The sequence below is a fragment of the Antechinus flavipes genome, chromosome 3 (genome assembly GCF_016432865.1).
Source record: "Antechinus flavipes isolate AdamAnt ecotype Samford, QLD, Australia chromosome 3, AdamAnt_v2, whole genome shotgun sequence".
In the NCBI taxonomy this organism is placed as follows: domain Eukaryota; kingdom Metazoa; phylum Chordata; class Mammalia; order Dasyuromorphia; family Dasyuridae; genus Antechinus; species Antechinus flavipes.
This window is the reverse complement of record NC_067400.1, coordinates 544,781,091-544,799,773: the sequence shown is the minus strand read 5'-3', so window position 1 is coordinate 544,799,773 and position 18,683 is coordinate 544,781,091. Positions and strand designations below refer to the sequence as shown.

At 35.5% G+C, this 18,683-nt stretch overlaps 1 protein-coding gene across 1 annotated transcript in view; it reads left to right on the top strand.

Moving 5' to 3' along the window:
• The window catches only part of LOC127557383 (guanylate cyclase soluble subunit beta-2-like), a 77,952-nt gene that overhangs the window by 14,342 nt on the left and 44,927 nt on the right, over positions 1-18,683 (top strand). The window contains exon 3 of the mRNA XM_051990717.1: positions 2,691-2,785. Coding sequence (XP_051846677.1) covers positions 2,691-2,785 — 95 coding nt within the window. The remainder of the gene's footprint in view (positions 1-2,690; positions 2,786-18,683) is intronic.

The window sequence follows — 18,683 nt, the reverse complement described above, 5'->3', positions numbered from 1 at the left end:
TTCTCCTCCACAAGTCTGAGAGATAAACTATCCTATGTTCCTCTAATTTATTTATAATCTCGTTCTTTATGCCTAGGTCATGGACCCATTTTGATCTTATCTTGGTATGTGGTGTTAAGTGTGGGTCCTTGCCTAATTTCTGCCATTCTAATTTCCAGTTATCCCAGCAATTTTTATCAAATAATGAAATCTTATCCCAAAATTTAGAATCTTTGGGTTTGTCAAATACTAGATTGCTATAGTTGACTATTCTGTCTTGTGAACCTAACCTTTTCCACTGATCAACTAATCTATTTCTAAGCCAATACCAAATGGTTTTGGTGACTGCTGTAAAGCAAGTCTCTTAAATATCATAATTACTATCTAGAAGTAACCTTCCAGCAATGAAGTTATTGCTCTATGCAGGTACCAGAATTTCCATTACATTAAAACCACACTGGTTTTTTTTTTGTTTTGTTTTGTTTTGTTTTTTGTTATTGTTTTTGTTTTGGAGAATGAAAGAGGAATAAGGATATAAAAGATGTTGTTAGAAAGTATCTCTGATGTGTTGAAATAAAATGTATCAATAAATTTAAAAAGAAATAATTTCAGGGGCAGCTAGATGGCACAATGGGAGAGTATGGGCTTTGAAATCAGGAAAACCTGATTTCAAATTCAGCCTTAAACACTTAATACTTCCTAGTTCTGTGACCCTGGGCAAGTCACTTAACCCCAATTGCCTCGGGGGGAAAAGTTTTTCTAGAAATAAGTAATATTTTCAAAAATAAATTACTAAAGTACCACACATTTTCTCAAATACAATACATGTACATATTCATATAAATGTATATTATACATATATGTACATCTATGCACATACACACTCATTAATAGATTAACTGAATAGGCAACCTGTCCAACTGTACATTGTAATCTTTGCTATATGTATTTTCTATCCACTTTGTTTTTCCACTATGTATTATTAGGTCAATATCTTTCAAATAAAGGAAAATTTCATTGATTCTATAGCATATACCAGGGTATGTGTGTGTGTGTGTATTTGTATATATGTATATATTTATATACATACGTATATGTGTGTGTGTGTGTGTGTGTGTGTGTGTATACACATTCACTAACAAACTAACTGAATAGTCTGCCTGTCCAATTGTGCATTCTATTCTTAATCATATGTATTTTCTATACACTTTGTTTTTCCAGTGTGACTTGTTGGGCCAATTTCTTTCAAATGAACGTACATTTCACTGAGGAGCCTATGTCATGTTCCAGTGCTCGATAAAACAATACTATCTGCTAATAGAAGCATTTGAAGGAAATCACTATGGATAGGAAATCCTTCTTTTGTTTGGGTTTTACATAGTATATTCTCCATGACATAGGTCAATATTTTAATGTAAATTACATGTATGTTTGTGTGTATTTCCCCATTTTGTTCTTTACTTGATGCTGCCACTCAACAGATGATGTTAATAAAAATAAAAGAAAACAAACAACAAACTTATCTTCATGGTCATATCTACTGTGGAATATTAAATGATTAACTTGTGTGTGAAAGATACCTTGTGGAAAAGAGTTCTCAAAGCAGCATTTTATTATTAAAGATAAATTCTACATTTCCCCTTGCTCATTATCTGGATAGCTGGCCAAGCCAGGGAGGTCTCATAAAGAAAATTACTTGTGGCTCTTTTATAATTTCACATAATTTTTCAAGTATGTTGGAATGTGTCATTATGAGTTGCCATATGAATCATATATAATTTATTTCAATAATTTTTTGACTCGGTCTCAACCTTGGTGCCTCGTTTGTCATAATTGGCCTTCCCAAAGATAGAGGGAAAACAAGAAACTTCATTTCATCTAATGAATGCAATTATGTCCTTCAAAAAAATTCTCTTTCCCTGAATTTAGATTTGGATCTAAACAATATTTTTGTACTTATTTATATGATAGATGAAAAAATTGTCATTGAAGGAGATTGAAGGCGTTTTGTCCAAGGTCACATAGCTTGTTAATCATAGAGTTGGGACTAAGACCCAGATCTCACCATTATCCTGAGATGATCTTTTTTTCTTACTGGGCCATCCAAGAGTTTCATTCTTGTCTTGTGGACTATTCTATGGAAAAATGACTTTGTCACATATATTTGAACATTTTTGACTCTGCATTCAACAGGGAGGAAGAGGTGTATGGGTTCACACCTCCTCCTCTCTTGACCACATTTTCTATCCCCAAATTGTTCACATAGGCAGAATTCACTGGAAAGAAATTACCCAGTCAGGTGGCAGAAAAGAACAAATTCTAGATTGGAATGAGGAAGACCTAAGTTCAAACCTGGCCTAAGAACTTTACTGGCCATTTGACTCTGAACAAGTCACTTAACCTCTCTCTGCTTCACTTTCCTCATCTGTAAAATTAATAATACCTACCTCTCAGGATAGTTGTGAGGATTAAATGAAATAGTATTTGTTAGGTGCTTCACAAGATTTAAAGTGATATATAACTGCTAGCTATGCTTATTTTCCAGCACATTTTTCTATTTCAACACCTATGGGAGGATTTTCTAAATCCTAAAGGTTCAAAGATTCTATAAGTTTAAAGCTCAGTAGAGCTCTGCTTTATATTCCAAAGGGTCAATTTGTGTCCCAAACTCAGGTGAATCTGAAAGAACCAGGTGATTCTTTCTGTTTCAGATCATGTGCAGAAATCCAAGATACCTTCATGACATATACTGTATATGATGATGTCATCACAATAAAACTGATCCAAGAAGCCTGCAAACTTCTAGGTAAGTATGATTTTTAAAAAAGGAGAAGAGAGGTGTAACTTAAAGCTATATCTCGGAATATTTTTCTTCTTGGACAAAAATAGTTGTTCTTGAATAAGAAGTTTGGGATGTGGAGATAGCATATAGAGGAAAGTTTGATTCCTGGTATAGTGACAGTTGGAAGAGGTTTAGTCTGACCCAGGGGAAGATAAGTTGGTAGGAGGGGCACCATGTCCATGGCACTATTTGGGGTGGGATGGACATTTACATCTGGTCATACCATGTGGTAATGTGGGATGAGAAAGGATCACAAGACCCAAGGAGGAAAGATACTTCCTTGGATGTTTACTTGTTGAGACAAAGCCACATATGTTTCATGCTAGCTATGATGCTGGAGTGGCCTTTCAACTCTAGTAAAATTGATAAGTTTTAGTAGAACAGTATCATAATGAAAGCCAACACTGCTACAATTTCCATTATCACCATGTTCTTTAAAATCATTGAGGCAGACTCCATGCTTGATACTCCAATGTAATCAATAATACTTTAATGGATATAGGATTTTATTTATTAGTCATTCTTCCAGCAGTGCAGATCACAGCTCACGCTGGCCAGTATTTCCTTGGAAGTTCTTGAGCATATTATCCTATTGATTTACCATCTCCTATACTGGAGACTTTCCTCAAGTATTCTCAATGTTTTGGGATCAGTGGACAACACAGGATATCCATTGGCTCTTCTTTTTCATTATCATCATCATTATCTTCTTCCTTCTTCTTTCTAAATTATATATGTACACACGTGCATATGTGTACATGGATACATACTTTACATACACACAAATGTATATTATATTTTATGACATCCCTTATGCCTTGCCTCTGAAAGATTCTTATTGGAAATGTGTTGGGATCTGATCACAGTTACCATCTTCATTCTATTTTATGTGATATTTAACGCTGATTTTTCAGACACTCACAAATATATAATGTCATTCAAAGAATATTGAAGTTTTAAAAAAGTTATGTTTTTGTTGTTCAGAATAAATGTTTGTTAATTTTTTTGTTGTTTCCATCACAATCTAGAGGTAGCTAGATGGTACAAGGTCAGAATGCTGGGCCTGGTATCAGGAGGACCTGAGTTCCAATCTAGTTTCAGAAATGTACTAGCTGTATGACTTGGGCAGATCATTTAGCTTCTATTTGTCTCAATTTCCTCAATGGAGATAATAATAGCACTTGCTATCCAGAGTGGTTGAGATGATCAAATGAAATATTTGTAAAATGTTTGGTGTTTTAGTGCTCTAGCACTTAGCGCTTGGTATTTTTACAATTGCTATTTACATTTACTTTGAGCTGATCAGAGCCCAAACAACAACCAAGTGGGCTTTGGCCTGGAACCAGTCAATTTCCATTTTGGCCAGAAACTCTGAGGGCCTTTGCCTCCCAGACTGATACATACACTCACTCTCACATGTGTATATATGTATGTGTGTGTGTGTGTGTGTGTGTGTGTATACATATAGATGTGTAGAGATAGATGATAGACAGATGTTAGATAAATAGATAGATGACAGACACAGACAGACAGATGATAGATAGATAATAGATGTTAGATAAATGGATAGATAAATGATAGACAGACACAGACAAATGATAGATAAATGTATAGATAGATGATAGACATGTTAGATAAATGGATAGATAGATGATAGACAGACACAGACAAATGATAGATAAATGGATAGATGATAGACACAGACAGATGATAGACAGATGTTCGATAAATGGATAGATGATAGACACAGACAGATGATAAATAGATAAATGATAGAAGTTAGATAAATGGATAGATAGATGATAGACACAGACAGACAGATGATAGATAAATGGATAGATAGGTGATAGACACAGACAGATGATAGATAGATAGTTAATAGATGTTAGATAAATGGATAGGTGATAGACAGACACAGACAAATGAAGATAAATGGATAGATGATAGACACAGATGATAGACAGATGTTAGATAAATGGATAGATGATAGACAGACAGATGATAGATAAATGGATAGATAGATGATAGACAAGGCAGATAATAGATAAATATATAGATAGATGATAGACAGACATAGACAGATGATAGATAGATAAACACTAGGTAAAAGAGGTTATTTCTTATTCAGCTTTATTAAAAGCTTCTGATTGGACCTTGCTTCAGTCAAAGTGAAATCTGGGGAAGACTTTAGCTGAAAAAGGCCAAGGTCTCCCACTACATTCAGAACTATCTCTAGCCATCCAATCTGTAGCCATTCTACCCAGACAGCTCTGGAGGAGAAAGTGAGTCTGGTGATTTGTAGCCTTCCCTCACTTAAATCCAATTCATGTGTGTGTCATGGCATCATCTGCCTGAGGTCATAGTTCTCTTTGAGAACAAAAAACAAACAAACAACAACAAATACTACCATTACTGCTTAGTGCTTGGTGTACAGTAGATGCTTAATGCTTATTTCCTCCTTATCTTTTTTGGGAAAATCTTAATATATATTCTTAGTTTTTAGCTGCTTGTTTTTCTTACTTTTTCAATAATAAATGATCTGAAATGATTTTGTTTGTATAAGCTTTAAGTGTAATGTCTAAATATAAACATCTTTACATGTAGCATGGGTAGATGACTGATATAAGATTTGCTCCACCTCCCTCCAAGGGAGACTAATTTCTAACTTTGTGGGGAATAGAATTAGGGTCTTTGCTGAACATTTGTTCCTGTCCTTCCCTTATTTCCAAGGCTCTTAGGCTAGTATTATATTTGTCCACATAAAGCTAAAGATAAAATGGCTCAGAAAAAAGAGGTATCCCTAATAACTCTCAAGAGGAGGTTAGACTCAGCCTAGTTGTCTCACTCCAAAAACACAAAAGACTGTCACAAATGGTGAAGAGCAAATAAACCCATTTATCCAAGCAAAGTAGTAAATGGAAGTTGTAGAAGATATACAGATTAGAATAGACCCAAAGAATGTACCAATAGTAAAGGGACTCCATCTGAGAACAAGATTAAACACTTCAGCCCAACCAAAGAGAAATGGAAAAATTCTATCAAGAGAAGTCTGCTCTCAGCAGTTTCTAGAGTTGCAAACATTGTAAATCAAGGGATATACTGGAAGATAACTTCTCATATATGGCAGAGTCATAAGACTCTGAGTCTCAATAGCCATTCAAAAGTTCTTTCTCATCTCTAAAAACCACCTCTCCCAATGCTCTATTTCATAAAGTTTGCCTTCCATAGTGACCTAGCTCAGAGAACTTTCTCAGTCCATCAGAAACTAAGTTTTACTCAATATATATACAACAAAATGGTGTTATGGAGATCTATTTCTTATAAAACTGCCTAATCCTAGTGGGTAGATATAGTTGAGTTGTCTTGACAAGCTTTCTTCAAGCTAATTTTTTTCTAATGCTTCACTCTATCTTTCAAGGTGAAATTACTCATAATCTTTCACTATACTTCTTAAGATTTTATAAATGACTTTATGTTATCAACTGGTGCTGTCATTGGCTGCCATATTTTTCCACTTGGTAGGGAGATATAGTGTTTGCTTGATGAGAGGTTTCTAGGCTAGTTTAGTCTATTTGTTATTTCAGTTGACATATTATTCATTCTTCTTATTGATATTTGATCACCGATGCTGATCTTTCCCTTAATGCTGATTTAACTGTACTCTTTATCTTTGCCATACATGGGTGCAGTCCTGTCCCATTCTCCTACCACATGAACATACACACCCACACAAATACACACACGAACATGCATAAGTTCCCTTAGATAAGGTGTTAATGATTAGCTGTTAATGATTCAAGATATTTTGTGGATGTAGCCTCATCCAATCAAAAATCATAGATCACAAACTTTCACCAATGTGTTTAATTTTATTAGTCAAGAAGACAGCATGGTTAGTTTAAAGCAAAGACTTTTAATGAATTAGTATAGCGAGAAAAGAAGTACTAAAATATTTCTCCCATAAATCTGGAGCATAATCTTCTAGAATTACAGTTAGCACTGAGTGGGATAAAAGCAGACATATAAATGAATCTGAATGGAGGGGCATAATCTATGTTTGTGACCAGGACACAAGCATAAGGAATACATGTGGTTATGGTACAAATATGGTAGAACACACATGGTAGGACACATGAGTAGAGGAATACATATCTCCATTGTTCTGAGACTGTCAATGTCATTGATTCTGGTTATGATGATTATGCCTATAGATGAGTGAAGGATTCAAAGAGACCAGTATCATATAAAAGTACAGCTGAGAGTAAGGGACTTTTTCCAGTAAATGAGTTCTCCATCATTGTGCATAAATATTCTTTCCAATGCCCTATTTAGGCTCCTGATAGAGCATGAGTTTATATAGAGAGAGCAGAAAGGGACATTTAGCCCACCCATGATTTTATACAAAAGCAATCAAAGCCCAGAAAGTTAAGTGTGACCTGTCTAGGTCATACAAGTGGTGAAGCAAGGATATGTCTGTGGTGTTTTTCTTCTTTAATATATAATAATGGTTCTCTCTGGGAGCAGGTTTCTCAGGAAGGTTTTCTGGAGGCAGCCTTAGTTTCAGTTGAAAGTAATAATCACCCAAATGCAGCCAGGTGCTAAAAATGCAAACGTTTATTTTTTCCTTTCAAAATAGCCCAGTTACTTTTTCTTAGAGGCCTGTCTTTCTGCTTGGTTCCAAGAGCTCCCTCCGAATGTCTCCAAATCCAAAGGTTTGTCCTTCAGCCTCCAGTAGCCAGGTGGAAGTTGTAATGAATCTTTCTTGCCTCTGAGAGAGGGCTTCTGGCTGAACTCACTTGACGCTCCCCTTGCAATCTAAATTCAGCTGAATTCCCTTGACTGACTCACTGAATTTCTATTTATGCTCCTTCTCTGAGAGAAGGATTGTGGAATGTGAGAGAGTAGGATTATGGGTTTCCTCCCAGAGTGCTCTCTGGCCCTAAGAGCTTCAAGAGAGGTGTGAATTCACAAAGTTACACAGTTAACTTGTGTATTCCAATTAATACTTAAATACTTCTTGCTTATATGAGCTCTCTAAAGGTGTGAACACAAGCATTGTATCAATTAGTTCTACTTAGTACTTTGTTTCAGGTTCTGGCCCAAAACATTTCCTTGTAGGATCAGATCAGTGATACTGAACCATGCTAAATTAGATAATTATTGTCTCTATCAACTTTAATGACTTAACAATTTATAAAGATTCCAACATATGTCCAATGACTCTAGAATAGAATCAAGGTTCTTTCTACATCACATGTGGAATTTTTAGTAGAGAGTTTGGGGAAGAGGAAAAAGATGAGACTTTAAGAAAATGGAGGAGATAGCACAGGATAGAATTTAAGCAAAAGTACATTCAATGGAAATCCCAAAGAAAAGGACTCCATTGGGAGGAAGATATATTTATATCTATATCTATATATTTTAAGGGGAGTTAGTAAATTTTTTCTATGATTATTTCTGCTTAGTAAGTTGTTGTTCAGTTCTTTAAATCTTGCCTGACTCTTCTGATCTCATTTGTGATTTTCTAGGCAAAGATACTGAAGTGGTTTGCCATTTCTTTCTCCAGATCATTTTACAGATGATAAAACAGGATTAAGTGATTTGCATAAGTCATGTAGATAGAAATATTGGAGGCCACATTTGATATTGATTCACTTGTAAAATCGGGGATAGGGGGAGTTTGTTGTGAAGTTTAGGCCATAGTGTTTCAGACATCTTCCTTTAGCATTGCCTCTCCAATTTCTGAATATTTGGCTTTCAGCTTTATTCCTTTGTGTTTAGAAAGAAATGTCTTAATGATCCTTTTTTATTCTTTTTTTTTAATCTAATAGATGTCTCTTACTTTTTTCTTTCAATGATCTGTAGAGACAACTTATTTCCTTAATTGGGCTTTCCTTTGTTGTATTTATTTACCTTTCTTGTATTTCTATTGCTGGCATCATTTACAAGTTGAATAATCTATTCACATTTTTTGGATGCTTCAGATTTTTGTCTTTGATTGGATATATCTTTTTTTTCCTCCTTGGTGATTAGGCTCAGTTGTGAAGGGCATGTTATTTTGAATTCTATCTGAGTTCCTTTGTTTTTTAGAATATATTATTACATTCTTTTCAGTGGTATCTGGTGGGTACAGAATAGTCTTATGTCACTGGAATTGTTTTTTCTTTATATCAGAAGATCTTTCTCTTGGTTATTTGCAATTTTTTTCTTTGTGATTGTAACGACCATGTATTTAAAATCAGCCGGAGTCAGGAATTCAGGTTAAGGGAAAAATCTTCAATCTTTATTGAAGTGAAGAGGTGAATAAGGATTGTGATAGCAATATGGGCAAGAAAGATTGCGATAGCAATATGGGCAGCTGCGACAGGAAGCCAGCTAACAGAAGGGGATCTGAGCTGAAAAGTCGTAGCAATGGCAATGCAATCAGTCTCTCCTTCCCCTTCCTTTTCCACTCCCCTGCCTCCACCCACCAAAATCGTCATTTCCTATACAACACATCAGGACTTGCACAAAGAGTGGGCAGGGGCCATTCTTTCTCCAAGCTTATATATTAATAGAGTATGGTCCAATTACTATTTAGCCTCATGTGCTTGGAACCTCAGTGCATCAACTCAAGCCTCAGCCCATTACAGTGATTAGAATTGATAAATTAAAACATTATATACCTTGGGAGTTTGAAACATAGAACTAGAACCCCCTATTCAAACTTTCCATTCTATTAATTATCTCTACTGTGCAGGTTATAAATTCTTCTATTATTCTCTTCTAACTTCTGTCATGATTCTGATTAGTCTCTTGAATCATTCTGAAATATCCTGCTATATTTCTATTTCTCATAGGAATTTTATATGCCATCAGATGATAGTTCAATTTCCATTTTCTTGCAATATTTTTCAGAGGGATTTATAACCTCTTAAATGTTTTGATATTTATCTTCCCTTCTAATTTTAGTATCTTTTCTATTGATGTATTTGCATGTAATCTAGGTTTTAAGTTAAATATTATTTTCCTGAAATCTTTTTGATAGTTTTGATTTTTTCCCCTTATTTTCCTTTGTCACAAACTTTTTGACTCCTCCCCCTTTGATAATGGACTTACCTCCAGGGTTGGATCTCAAAACTATCTCAATATTTTTCTATGTTAGGAAATTTACTTTTCACCAACTTCAATCTATGTCCCAAGTAACTTGTGAGGGGAACAGGACTGAACTCAGCTGGATTAAAATCCCCTTTTCTTCACATCTAATATGAGTCCACTGATCCAGTTCTCTCCATTTTTTAGTTTTCTAGCTTGGTTGAGTCTGCTTTTCTTTCTTTTTTATAAAAAATTTTCTTTTTATATTATGAAATAAAACAAGCATAACATAGTAAAACATAGTATAATAAACATAGTATAGCAGTATAGTAAAAACATAACATAGTATAACAAAAAAGAGGTTTACACATGAAAATACTAATCTGCTATGTGTAACTTACTTTTTCTTTTAAATATACAACAAAATTATCATGTAAATTTTTTCTTTCCCCTTTCCCCACCCTAGAGATAACTACCATTAGACACAAATAGGCATATTATAGATATAAATTTATTCTACACAAACTTCTATTAGTGTTTTCTCTGGATGCAAATGACATGTCCTTTATATGATTTTTTATAATTCATTTGGGTATTTATAATAGACAAAATATTTGTTAACTTGAAGTTATTCTTAAAACAATACTGCTGTTACTGCAGATGCTGTTCTCTTGGCTCTGCTTACTTTTGTTCTTCATTATTTTGTGCAAGTCTTTCCATGTTTTTCTAAAATCATCGAGTTCATCATTTTGTGTAGCACGGTACTATTCCAGGTTTAGAGTGGATACAGTTATAGCAAGCAGAGCCTCCACAGGCTTTGAGTTTCCTAACATTTGGACTGCTGTGGGAAGAAGGGAAACATAGTCTTCTATTCATATGCTTTCCCCCACTCCATACTTGACTGAACAGAGTTGACATATATTACTGTTTGCAATAGGATCCTGGAGGAAGACACTATAACAAGAGGGAAATTCATGAGTGGGTTCCAAAGCACAAAACTATGGGTTGATTTGTAGACCCTGTTTGAACATTGCTGCTGGTGGGGAAGAGGTGCTGAGTGTGTTAAAAATTAGTGTTCTTTGCTATTAATTCACAAGGCTATAACCTTGTTGGGCTTCTTACTTTGTTATCAATAGCTCTAAATGTTCTACCCTTGGCTCAAAATTCTTTTTGTTTATTTGTTTATTGTTGTTGTTGTTGTTGTTATTTGAGAGTTACTGTGGACTGAAGAAAATGCCTGCTTTTCCATATTGTTGGATATATAACTTTCTATAAACTAGTGTTCCACTTGCTGGAATGTCTGTGTTTGTGGAATCATGAGACCATGAAAAGACCTATACAGGACAAAGAAAACAAGGGAAATGCATGTGATTAATACTAAGGTCTCCTGTGGGAGAGTTGGAAAGCTTAGAAGCTTCCGGTGCTATGTTTCTGGTAAACTTCAGTAATTTTTAGTGATGGTTCTAAAGAAGGAGGAGAAAGCATTTTTTTTTCATTGCTTGCTGTGGTTGGCTTGATATCATGCTTCTGCGAAGCCAACAATAGAGTCCATAAGTTTTTCTCTTGGTTCATTTATAGATTATCCATTCATTAAATAAGCATATATTAAGTACCTACTATGTGCAACAGATTGTGGGAAAAAGGAAAACCCATCTCTGAACTCAAGATGTTTATATTTTATAGAGGCAAAACACATGGAAACAAATAAATACAAAATATATGCAAAGTAGCTACACAATAATTTTGGAATGATGGCACTAACAACTGAGATTTATAAAGGCTTTGTGTATAAAGTAGGACTTGAGAAATGAGCCTTGAAGTCAGCCCCAGGAAGAATAGTCATTAATCAGGCATGAGTTCCTGCTAACACATTTGGTCAGCCAGCTATACTGAGTCTCATAGAGACAGGTGGCTTTCCCAGAAGGCAGTAGTCACCCTTGATGCTTGGGAAAGGCACTGAACATATTTCAGTTTCATTTGATTTTTTAAACTCACTGATCTTTTTGTTGTTTTGTTAAAGCAATAAATAACTTTAATTCAGTGCTTCTGGATTCTAGCAAATTTCTTTTTCATTTATTGTATCACTTGCTTCCATGTATCTCTCTGCTATAATTTCTTGGACTTCCATAAATAAAGAAAATCAACAGGAAATCGGTGTAAGAGAAAGACCAAATGACTTCTTGAAACTTACAGGACTGGGAAAGAAATAATAGAATCTTTCAAAACCAAAGTATGCTCCATTAATGGTCTGCCACCATTGTCAACACCAGCTTTAGCTCAACCTGTTGCCACCATCAGTGTGCTAATTAAGGAGCTCTTGTCTGGCTTTGTCAGGCACTCAGAATGGAGTGAAGTTGGGAAGAGCTGTGCAATGCCATCCTAAATGAAGGCTGACAGAAGGAAAGAGACTTCTGACTGGGAGAAATCCAGGGGACAGAATGGTCACAGAAAATCATTTCCATCCAGAAATGTGTTCACCCCTTTTCATTTGGCACCAGAACCCTGACAATTTGAAAGCAAGTTGTGTCTGAGATGGGGATCATGGCTCAGAGAATAAAGCATGCATGTTGAATGCTTACTTCAGCTTTTGGGAATCATAGGAGACTTTAAGAGCAGTAAAGCTCTTTCATCTTCTAAAGAAGATCAGAAGTCACCATTTGAAGGGAAAGTGACACTCAGGAAATAAGGCAATTTATTTTGGTCTCTGTTACAGAAGCTGTTAAACTGGGGCCCACTATTTCAGTAGATTTCAGTTTCTACAGTGATTTCAATGGTTCTATAAAGTTGGATGGCGGGGGGGGGGGAAATGACATCATCATTTTCATTAACTTCTCACTGAAATTTAGCATTTCCTTCTATTATTTTGGAAACCAGCCTACCAAAGAGATCTATGTCTTTAAAAGTTAAGAATATATGTTATATTGTGCTATATATATGCTACATAATGCTTAAGCATTATCAAAACAAGAGTGATGATTCTTATGGGGAGCAGAGATCCTTACTTATATATGTGTTCTTGAATGGTGAAGATGGGAGAGAAGGTTCCAAAGAGAAATTTTAGGGAGAAAAAGGAGAAAGGGCTTGGAAAAGTACATCTGTTTTCTCCATCTTTTTTCTTTGATTCCTTTTCCTATCATAAGTACTTGTAGATGGTTTGTTTGAAAAGGGGAGGATTGTTTGAGGATCAGAATTTTAAGAAATAGATAAAAATATTGTGAAGAGACATTGCTCTCTGTAGAGCATGTGTTGATGTTTCCTGCCTGTTTCTGACATGCTCAAAAATGGAGTGATTCTTGTGGTTTCCTAGAAGCAGGGCCACTGCCTATCTTGTGTGTGGAAGTGAGGATTGGGGGAAGAATGCTTCTCACCATCACCAAAAACACAATAATAACTCACATTGTATTAAGACCACTTTGTGAGATGTAATACAAATATAATTAGTCTTATTTTTTATTGTTGCTTTTCAGTTGTGTCCATGTCTTCATGATCCATTTGGGGTTTTCTTGGCAAAGATCCTGGCGTGGATTTGTAGCACCTGGTGCTGTAACTTACATATAATTCACAATCAATTTTTGTTGATGCTACGGTACCAATACACCTTAATCTAGGTAGATAAAGGAGATTTGCTGCTTGGATTGCACTTTGTATTCCTGTGCCTTTTTGCCTTCTCCAACTCATTCTACAGATGAGGAAGCTGAGGCAAACAAGATCACATAGCTAGTGAGTATCTGAGGCCATATTTGAACTCACAAAGAGAAGTCTTCCTGACTCCAAATCTGGGACTCTGCTTTTTCAGTTTCTGTCTTCAAGCCTCTTGCCTATATTTCTATAGCTTCCTCATAAGAAAAGTGCCCTTCCTATGCTCTTTTCATCCAAAAGCCAGAGGGTTTTTATAGTTATTTTAAAAAATCAGTTTCAGCCTTAAGACAAGCAATATTTCAAACTGTGGAGGTGGGAGAGATAATCACTATACCATCTAGTTCTACTGTGCTACACTGAAGAAGAAATAGAGGCTAAGAAAGTTTAAAAGACTTGGTTATGATTACATAGCTGGTCAGTGGTAGAGCTGGGACTCAAATTCAGGCTTTTTAACTCCAGAATGAATCTTATTCCTAAAACTCCACACAGATTTTATATGGGTAAGAAACACTGGTAGTGATATAATAGTTCTTTGACAACTAAAAATGTTCATCCAGATTTTGCCTTTCCTTCTTTTTTCATTTATGCTTTTGTTTTAAAATCATACCCACTTCTGATTATATCTTTTTCTTCCTCTCTTTTTAAGACTTCCCTTATAACAAAGATTGAGAAAAGGGGAGACAGCTAGTTGGTGCAGTGGATAGAGCACCACCCCTGAAGTCAGGAGGACCTGAGTTCAAATCTGATCTCAGACTCATAACACTTCCTGGCTGTGTGACCTTGGGCAAGTCACTTAACCCCAATTGTCTCAGAAAAAAATAAAGAAATAAAACAGGCTTCAAACACAACAAAAGCATTAATTGGAGGAATGGATACACATTGAGAACATGAGTCAAGGATGTATCTGTTAAAATCTTGTGTGACCAAGGTATATATGTAGAGGCACAAATATAAAGATGTGTGGCTAGGGTTCACACACACACATGGAAAATGTGTGGCCAGCCTATATGTTGGAAGAGCAAACACAGGGATGGGTACATGCATGAAATGCAACTCATGCTTTTATGGCTACAGAATCACTGATATCTTCCAGCGATTCCATCATGATGTTCTTGCGGCTTCTGCCACAAGAGTGGTCTCTTCCAAAAAGTATGGCCTTTCCTCAAAGTTTCTAAGCAAACTGAGTACAAGGAGGTGGATCTTTACTTTGCTTTTTCAATTTCTGTCTTCAAATTTCTTGCCTAGAGTACTATAACATTCTGTAAGATGAGTGGCTTCTCCCATGCTCTTTTCATTCAAAAGCCAGGGGATTTTGTAGCTTTTTTTTTTTTTTAAAGAAAATCAATGGCCTTTATTTCAGCCTTAAGACAAGCAATAGAGGTGGGAGAGGTAATCTTTGCCAGATTTATTTTGTTTTTCTTTTGTAGAGTAGCCTTTTTCCTTCCTTGCCAAAATCTTGACTGGAGGTCTTTTCTGTCTCCCCGGCATAAGTTCTTTATCCTAGGCACCAAGCTTATTAGATCACAAAAGATGAGTTTTTCCACCTAACTAATACTCTCAGACTTAATCTTTTTTTTTTGGACTGAGCTTACTGGTCATTGGATTTAGATTTCCAGCAGTGACCTCAGTTTAGTTTATGGTGAATATTATGTTTACTTCCAAATTTTAATCTCTGAGAACTTGATCTTTACTCTTGTAAGCATAATTTATCTTTATAAATGCCTATGGACTTTGGGGTTCAGAGTCCCTTCCCTTCCCTTTAGTTTTTCAACTAAAATTCTCTTCTGTTCTTCCATTAGAGAATATAGGTAAGAGAAAGATACAGGGATAATGTTACCTAGGCAGCAAGATCTCCCCTATTTACCTAGGGATTAAGATGTATTGATGCTCTGGCATCAACAAAAATTGACTGTGGACTATGTGTAAGTCATAGGTATATGTAAGTTACAAGGCCAGATGCTGTAAATATATATAGATATATATACACACATATATAAATTACATTGTCCCAGCCATTAGAGAGAATAAAAGGAAGGAGGGATAAGACATAAGAATTAAAATACAAAATAGAATAATTAAATGCATCAAAGAGTTAAAAGTAGCCTGATAGATTTGAGGGAAAAGGGCATATTCTCAGGTGGGCAGCTGGTGGTGATAGAGGCTCCTTACATTTGTTTTCTTTATTTGTTATAGTTAATGTTAACAATGTGATTTTTTCTTTTCTAGAATAAAAGTTCATATCCTGAAATAAAGTTTTTATTTCTAGTGTTAAGAATGTGATTTTTTTCTTTTCTAGAATAAAAGTTCATATCCTGAAATAAAGATTTATTTCTAGCATAAAAATTATTAAATGTGAAATAGAGATTTGGGAGATAATCACATCTGGACACAGACAGGAATAAAAATGGATTTTAATAGAGCTTTGGAAGACAAAAGCAAAGCTCATCCTGAGTGGTGACATTTTTGAGACCACTTTTATTAGAGAGGATTATTGAAGCAGAAGGTTTTAGGAGGCAGATCATCAAATTAGGAGAAGACCTGGCTTCTGTTCCCAGCTGCCTACCAAGGGATATTATTGTTGTTTCATTGTTTTGTCTTTTTAGTATTGATTTCTATAAAACTTAGGAGAACTCTTGCTTTTTAATGATCTTAAAGTGATCAAGACTAAGGAAAAGTATAGTATGATATAGTGGAAAGACTGCTACAGTGGGAGTCGATCAGGTTCTGAGTTCAAATACTGCCTTTGGCATTTAAATAGACCATGTAATCAATTTTTTTTCTTTGAGGCTTGATTTCCTCATCCACAAAAGGAAAAATAATGGATAGAACATAAGGATTGGGATCAGAAAGACTTACATTCAAATCCTTCATCTAATTCTTTTTATGTAGCAGTTTCTTAGGCTCTATGTCCTTCTGGTTTCTTCTTAGGATTAATGGCTAAATCCAAGATTGATTGTGAGTTGCATTCCATTGGTCTCCCAAGATTGTTGTTGCGAATGGTATATATAAAGCAGTATATATGTATCTTTTTCCCCCCAAAGATTTGAGACCCACAAAGAAGATGGATGCATATCAAACAGATTCGACTTCTGGGGTTTTTGAACCCACTTACAATGCAGTTAACTATAAAGATTATTAGGACTAACAGAGAGAGCTGCTGTATAAGGGTCATTATTATTACAATTAAGTTTCATTGTCTTCTTTGCTGGTACATACAAGCTTTGGGATCTAAATCTACTACTTTTAAGCAGCTGTTGAGGTTTTTCAAGGCCATTGCAACAGGATGCTTTCTGATTAGCATAGTTCAAGACAGGAGCAGATGGCACTTTGAGCATTTCATAAGTAATTATTCTGTATATGAATAAATGCCTACTTAGCAATAAGTAGGTTATTAGTGAACTGAAGTGGTGAAATATACAACACAACACACACATACACACACAGTACACACACACAGTAATTTGCCATAGCTGTGGCAACCCATACTATAACTGCCATGAATCCAAGATACTTTCGATGCTTTCAAGCAATAAGCCTGACCGTTTCTGTATGGGAAATAACAACTGTCAGGATGAACAAATAGCAATGAGTCACCTAATTAATTCTCTCACTAGAACATTGAAGAAATAATAGCATAAACTATCTTTAAAAAATCAGAACTAAACTATTTGAATTTAATTTCCATGGGAATTTGTGCTTATGGATGGATAGGATGCTTAGTTGTCACTATACATGTTTTTTGAAACTTGAGCATATTGTAAAGATAGGAGGAGAAAGGAAGAGGAGTGAGGTCAAGGAAATCTTTGTCAGGCAAATGACCTCTGGTTCTTTAAAGTTCTGTCTTAAACTATAAGATAACATTAGCAACTAACTGGCATAGTGGATAATTCCTGTAAACCCTGCTACCAAGGAAGCTGAAGCTGATAGAGTTCTTGAGAAATTTTTAGCTTCAGTACAGTTATTGCTTATCAGGTGGAGTTCAGCACCAAGATGGTGAGCCTCTGGGAGAAGAGAAACCCTCAGGTTGCCAAATGAGGGATAAACTAGCCCCAGGTCAAAAATGGAACAAGTCAAAATTTTTAGTGGAGACTAGTGAGATTAGTCCTGTGAAAGCAATCCTGCCCTTCCAGACTGGGAAGAGAGGAAGACCCAGTCTCAAGGACAAAACTAAGGATAACATTAGCAAGTCTAAGGAAGCTATGCATAGATGAATAAAATTAGGAAAAACAGGAAAGACTGGGTGATATCATTTATGACACTTGGTACTTTGTATGTAAACTATGTGACACCTGGGACATTGCGAGAGTGTAAGCAGTCCCAGATGGTCCATATGTTGTCTTCCTCAAACCTAAAGAAAGGCTTTAAGTCTAAATTAGGTTGCTGTTGATTATCCAGGGGGAGAATATAGTATCTCAGTTCTTCACCAGATGGAGCTCTACTCAAGCCACTAGCTCAGAGCTATCTTTGGAGCTTGTGCATGCACAAGGTAACCTCTAAAATATAAAACTTCATGATCCGAAGTCCCAATGTAGAGCAGTTTAAAATATCCACCAGTCAGGTCCTGAATTTATCTAGAAAATTATATGAAACATGTCTTGTATACATATATATGTATATGTAAATACATATTCATACATACATAAATTGGTTTCTCCCTCCCTTATCTCTCTGGAATTTTCTTTCACCATTGAATAATCCACTTCATAATTCCCCAACTCACAGTACATAGATAATCAACATTAAGTGGTCATGTAAAGCTCCTGGAGTTCAGGAACTGTTATATATTTGTTTTTAAATCCCTAGAAGTTAGTAGAAGGTTGGTTGTTCTTCGTTCTTGAAGAAGATCAAAATTTCATCACTCTTAGTCAAATGACAATGTGTCTGGCTGTGGGTGATCAGACTTATGCGAACTTGGAATGCTCTGCCTCAAGTCAGACACAATAGTCTTTAGGAACATTTTGGGTGGATTTCCTAATTTTGAACATCTCATGGTTTTTTTTTTTTTTTTTTTTTTGAGCTACTACAATTCTGTTTTGCTCATAGAGCACATCAAGCCCTCTCTGATGAAGGCATAATATGATGGGTGGTACTGTGTCTCCTACATCATGCAATTAATTCTAAACTTCTTAAGAGAGACCTTGAGAGCCCA